Below are 6,584 nucleotides of genomic sequence, written 5' to 3'. Positions count from 1 at the left end.
TGGAAAGTGGACACTTTATTTGTCCGTAGGAGTTGAATTATGATTTCAAAAAACCCTGAAATGGTTACAGTACCTGTAATCAGGGGGGAATATTTCAGTTTAGGTTTGAATTCTATAAAAGTTTTTGAGATTGTGAAGTAGAGCTGATAAAGAATAAAAAGAGTCTTTAAATTCACACTTCACTGGTCATTAGATTCTTAATTGTGGGAATTGTTTACTAACCCTACCCTGACCAAAGGTCTACATGATAGGGGTGCCTATATAGGGTGCCTGGTGCATGATAGGAATGCCTATCATGCACCAGGGGTGCCCAAAGTCGGTCCTCGAGGGCCGAGAACTACAACAGAGAGTTTTAGTTCTCTCCCTGCTGGTAGTAACAACCTTCTCAGCGTGTCAATGTTCTTCTTAGGCCATCCAACGAGCCACACTGGATGCCGGCCCTTGAGGACCGACTTTGGGCACCACTGATAGACCAATCAATAATAAAATACCCTAGGTGAACAGAAGAAACAAATACACATTAATTGCAGCCCTGATGAACTCCCATATGCTTCTTAAGGTTTTCGTGTCGCACAAACCCTCTCTTGCAAACACTACAAACAAAAGGTTTCTCTCCTGAGTGGACTCTCATGTGATTTTCAAGAACACATTTTTGATTAAATCTGCTTTGACAGACATCGCAAGCAAATGGTCTCTCCCTCGAGTGGAGTCTCATGTGTTGCTCCAACTGGATTTCCTTCACAAAACGTTTATTACACTCACTACAGCTGAACTGACCAGTATGAACAGCAGTGTGTTTTTTCAGGTCTCTGGATTGCGAAAATCCTTGATTACAAACACCGCAAACAAATGGCTTCTCTCCAGTGTGAACACGCATGTGAGTCTTAAGTTTCCTTTGTTGTGAAAATCCTTTACTACAAACAGTACAAATAAATGGTTTCTCCCCTGTGTGAACATGCATGTGAGTTTTTAGACTTTCTTGTCGTGAAAATGGTTTACTGCAAATACTACAAACAAACGGTTTCTCTCCAGTATGAACATACATGTGACTCTTTAGATTCTGTTTTTGTGAAAATCCTTTGCTGCAAACACTACAAATAAAAGGTTTCTCTCCTGTGTGAACATGCATGTGCTTCTTTAGATGGTCTTTCAGGGAAAATGCTTTTCCGCAAACACTACAAATAAATGGTTTTTCCCCAGTGTGAACAGACATGTGTCTCTTCAGTTCCAAATGTCGTGAAAATCCTTTACTACAAACACTACAAATGAAAGGTTTCTCTCCTGTGTGAATACACATGTGACTTTTTAAACTTTCTTGTCTTAAAAATTCTTTGCTACAAACACTACACACAAATGGTCTCTCTGTGGTGTGCATTTTCATGTGATTTTTAAGACTTTCCTTTACCTTAAATCTTTTACCACAAATCACACAGAAAAAAGGTTTTTCTCCAGAATGGGCCATCATGTGGATTTTAAGATTTGTCTTTCTATGGAACCTTTTAGAACAAATATCACAAGCAAATGGTCTCTCACTAGTGTGGAGTCTCATATGTGTCTGGAGATAATGCTTTACTACAAATTCTTTACCACAGATATCACAGCTGTGGTCTCCCTTTGCAGCGTGTATTGTCATGTTTAAATCGTCTTGAGTCTTATGTTTGAAACTTTTACTACAAGGGCTGCAGTCATCTGTCTTCTTGCCTTCTTGGATTCCTATCTGAGCCATAAGTTTGGAACAAAGTTTAGATGATTGATCTCTTCCGCGAATAGCCATCTTACTTTGTTGAAAAGAACATCCTGGACCTGTGTTCCTGTCTGGTTCTACTCCTGCACAGTGCCTTCCATTAGGTTCTGTTTCCATTTGTTCAGCTGAGGTGCTGATTACAGCTTTTGTCTCTCTGTTGACTTCAGTTTTCATTTGATATAACTTTGATGACTGGTGTTTCTCTTCATCTTCACTTTTCTCTTCATCTTCAATCTTCACAGTAAGCCACTCTTCCTGCTGGCTGATCCCCTGCTCCTCGTCTTCTTCCTTTATGGGGGGGGATTCTTGGTCCTGCTGATCTGAACTCGGGCTCCAGTCATGAGGAACGACTTTGATCACCAACATCTGATGAGCTGAAAACATTGAAACCCAAAATGACATTAGTGAACAAGCTTCCACACAAACAAACAAAAAAACCTTAAAAAGAAAACTCCAGTGATTTACATAATAAACATATAACTCCTTTTTATGAAATCTTACTCCATTGTTAAAGATTTTGTTTTGGATGATGTCCTTATGCTTCTGAAAGGAACTAATGAAGGGCATTTCAAACTATTAATGCCAATAGAAAATGTCCAGATACTGGTAGACTTTAGGACAAAGTCATTGAGCAACTTAAGATAGTGTGTAATTACAGTGAGTGGTTCAGTTTTAAACTCAGTGTCACTTCTTTAGATAACACATTTCCCCACATAAAAAGAAATGTAAGAAAAATATTTTAATCATGTTTTGCCAGAATCCATTCTCAATTTCAACATCACATCTTGGTAAAACTTTATCACTAGCAAAAATAAACCAAAACTGTCACACATAACAAATAAAGCTAGCAAAATAAATGGCAAATCATTAAGGCTACCTTGAGGATGTAGTCTCATACATTTTATCATTCAGTCTGCCACTGTATTGATGCTGTCATTTTCTGTTACTCCATGAAATACTGTAATAGTTTCCAATAAAGGCATTTTCAATAATGAACTGCCGGCCTGAGTAAGTTAAATTGTGCCTTCGCTGCAACGACTGCTGGAATATTTACACATAAATGCATCACTTTGATTCCTTCCAGTTAATCCATGTGTGCCACTTACTGAGATCTTTGCTGTCTTTTGTTTCCTCAAGTTGTGACGTGGATGCTGCAGGTATGGAGGGCTCCAAGCCTCCAGGTTCATCTGCTTCAGCCTTCATCGTCTCAGACATCCTCAGTCCTCTCGACTTCTCCTTTTCACAATCCTTGTTTGCAACCTTCACATGTTCTAGTGAATCAAGGTTTCAGACATAAAAACTGGGTCTTCTACATTTTTTGCAGAAACTGGAATCAGATTAAAATCAGCCTGTGACCATGTAAAATGTATTAATAAAAAATGTAGACTGTAGCAGAGGTAAAGCGATGCTGCAGAACTTTTAAAAGCCAGAAACGCCCATCTACTCCCCGCTGCTAGCTGCATTAGTTCCACGGTGGTTAACGATCCTTTCGGGTTGCTAATGAAGGCTAATTATATTATGTAAATAATCACAGCGGGTCGAAACAAACATGCAGAAACGATATTCTCACGAAGACTATCAATTACAGTCAATATACTGTTTTTGTACTAAGATTTAAACGTTTTTGTGTCCGGAACTAGCTAGCCAAGCTAGCAGCGTCACTTCCGGTTATCTTCCTGCTTACTGACCAATGAATATCCTCGGTAATAGAGGAAAGACCTTGTTAAATATAAAAAATAAATAAATAAAGACAAGAAATAATGCACAAACATTCACTTCAAGTTTAAATCTCTATCCTAAAACAATCATTAGCTGAATAAATGTAATTTAGAATTTTGAAATGTACCGCCTGAAAAGTCGTGAAAAAAAGTAAAGCTCAGAAAGACCTCCAAAATGTCTGGTCATCTACGTGGGCACGTGTCCAACGTGGGCACGGCCTGAAAGAATTTTCAGAAACACAACCTGAACTCAGCAGTTAGTTTTTATGGAAACTCGTTTCCGCCACTGAAAAGAAAAATATATCTCATCATAATGAGACAACTATGCGTCTCTGTTATGTGATACTATCTCATAATAGTATCGCTCATTATGAGATAGTATCTCATTATGAGATAGTTAATGAGATGTTAATCTTTTAGGGTATTATAATGAGATAGCCATAGAAACACTTTCAAGAGAGATTTTTTTTAATCAACTGGGCTGGCAACAAAAAAAACAGCTGTAGGTCTTAAACACACAGCTTATTTCGAGGGTTTCTAACATTATAACAAATACTGCATATAAATAACATGAAAGAAAAAATATAAAAGGTCTTACAAGTGCTTTTTGAACCAGAACATACTCCTCAACTGAGATTTTTTTTAAATCCCATTTGAATAAGAACTCAGAAGTTGGCTTTTAAAAGATATGTCCCTATTATTAGTATCTCTGTGGTAAGAAGTTGGGTTGATAAATTTGTGTCCTGGTTTATGAAAGCTGAACAGCTTAACAGGATTTGTTTTTTTTCCATTTTATTTTACTTTTCATTACATCAGTATTATTTTTCTATTACAAATGTACCTGAGAAACACTAGAAAACAGCACACAGAGCAGAAATCAAAGTGATTGATATTTGCATAACAAAACAACTCCGGAAGGCAGCTGTAGTCTCAATCAGCTAAAGGTTTACTTGCATACCTAATATTTTCATGGATCCAGTTGTATTTTTTAATCAAAATGTGTACCTCTGAGCAAATTATGTCTGAGAGATAATTTGTCTGTCTTCTTATAAAAATAAAAATGAAATCAGTCATTTGAATGGCTCTTGGAAACGAGCCTAAAGATTTGGTTCCAGTTAAACAGCCACAAATCCCATCACTATTCGAGACACTTCAACTCATGCAACTAGGGGTGCTTGGAAGTTAACTAAACACCGAGCAAAAAAAACAATTTGTGAAAACATTGGCTGCACTGACAAGGGTATAACTTTACTCAGCAATCTAAAATTTTTTATCCTCTTGATGCATTTTTCTATATGGATTCTTACTCTTTCAGTTTGTTTAGTGTAAATTTCTTCCCGTGGCTCAAGCTTTCTTCTCCCGTTCAAAAATGGTGGGACGTTATGAACCCCTTTTCTGCAAGAATGTCCCCTATGGTGAAGGCCACGTCAGAAATAACAAGATCCCCCGCTTCAAGGCTATCAAGAAATCCACTTTGCTGAACAATTTCTACATCAGAAATCTGCCCTTCATAAACATCAGATACAAACATAACAACCCCGGTGGGAGAAACACCTATCAAAACTACATCAAAAATCTATCAAAACTTTACAAGTGCCACGAATTTTGAATGATGATGAGAGCTTATCCTGTTGCTCCAAATTAGAGGCTTGTTCTAAAAAGAATACAACACAGTCGATGATAATTCGGACCCCTGTGAATTTCTTAAAACACGAAGGGAGATTTCTGGCTACAGTATCTCGAGTTGCAAACATTGGTTTCTTCAGTGTGGAAAGCTGAAGATGCATAAACTGAATCCAAGTTGTGACTATTTTTGAGACCGAGCTAACACAGATTCCAAATCTGTACGCCAAATCTTTATGAAGTAAGCCAGTTCCAAGTCTGATCAAGGTAAGAAATAGTTCATCGATGGGATCCAGTCTTCTTTTCCCGCCAGGCCCTTTACTTGGATATTGCTCGGACTTTAGTAAGTTCTTGTGATGCGATGGTTCGTCTCTCAAGAGTCCAAGAAAATTCCAGAGTCATGACCTGAAGCCAGGTCAGACCAGTGTAAAATCTGAGCTGCTTGTCATCATTTTTGACATCATCAACACAAAAGAAGTGTTTCTGCTTTATAGTCACATTTTGATTTTTACACTTTGAGAGTTTTTTCTTCAGGAAATGGTTTTCCACTTTTAACTTTATCATTTCGTCACATTTGGTATCAAGCTGACAGGATTTGTCCACCATAACAATCTGTTCATCCTGGGCTGCCAAATCTGCAAAATAAGAATTAAAAAGAAATTTTAACCAAAAAGACAGACATTAAAAAAATGGACTCTTTCCTGAAAATGCAAAAATTGAAAAAATAAATTAAAAATGGTTCAAAAGACTGCAGTATTTCCTTTGCCAGTTCAGGAGTAAAGGTTTTAAGATGTTGCCATGGTACAAGCCATACTAAGAGAAAATCTATATTACACGTCACCATATCTGGGTCTGATGAAAGATTCACAATGACTGTTGCAGGACCTACTGTTATGTTATTGATTTGAAGATTAGTCGACACACTGTCTGCCTGTTGGTTGTTAGGCGAGCTCGTTGAAGTAGCGGTGTTGGTACAGATCAACCTTTTCTTATGTTGCTTTGCTATTTCAGCAGAGCCTTCATTTATTGGGGTTGGGACTTTCCTTTTGTGGGTCATGTTCTCCACCTATAAGCAAGAAATAAAATACTATGAGATTAGGCTCACTTATTTAAAAAACATAATCAAACATTTGTCCTAGCTACTTGGGTTTGGGGTTGTTTGTTAATTTGAAGTAAAAAAAAATGGTTGGATGGAATGTGGATATTAATTGTCAAAAAATATTATCGTATGTCCCTGAAAATTTAAGTAATGGTCCCACATCAAATACCACTTGCTCCCCACACAGCGGCTGCACACACTAGTGTGTCTCAGAAAGCATTTAAGAGGCTTTCTGTCTGCAATCCAGCAGAGTGAAGCTGCTGAGACACACAACTTTCTCCAAAGGAGAATTATATTATATATCTGGGTGAAATGTTGCTTTTGACAACCACTCAAAATATTTCTCCATGAGGCCAGGATGAAACAGAAACCCTACAAAACAAGGTGAATTTCATGAGAT

General features: G+C 37.6%; 1 protein-coding gene across 1 annotated transcript; it reads right to left on the bottom strand.

The window, feature by feature from the left end:
• Positions 1 to 418: 418 nt before the first annotated feature.
• Positions 419 to 3,394, bottom strand: LOC114151744 (gastrula zinc finger protein XlCGF26.1-like). Its single transcript, XM_028029119.1, has 2 exons — positions 2,851 to 3,394; positions 419 to 2,118 (listed from the first exon to the last, which is right to left on the bottom strand). The coding sequence occupies exons 1-2, from the start codon at positions 2,957 to 2,959 to the stop codon at positions 521 to 523; spliced, it is 1,707 nt and encodes a 568-aa protein (XP_027884920.1). The 5' UTR covers positions 2,960 to 3,394; the 3' UTR covers positions 419 to 520.
• Positions 3,395 to 6,584: the final 3,190 nt, after the last annotated feature.

Source organism: Xiphophorus couchianus, chromosome 10 (genome assembly GCF_001444195.1).
Source record: "Xiphophorus couchianus chromosome 10, X_couchianus-1.0, whole genome shotgun sequence".
In the NCBI taxonomy this organism is placed as follows: Eukaryota; Metazoa; Chordata; class Actinopteri; order Cyprinodontiformes; family Poeciliidae; genus Xiphophorus; species Xiphophorus couchianus.
This window is presented reverse-complemented; position numbering and strand designations above follow the sequence as displayed.

What these genes read in the sequence shown, in the direction of transcription:
- LOC114151744 (XM_028029119.1), bottom strand. Translation starts at nt 2,959, where the DNA reads ATGTCTGAGACGATGAAGGCTGAAGCAGATGAACCTGGAGGCTTGGAG. An exon ending in AAAAGACAGCAAAGATCTCA is followed by an intron (nt 2,119 to 2,850) that starts GTAAGTGGCACA and finishes CAATGTTTTCAG; the next exon opens with CTCATCAGATGTTGGTGATC.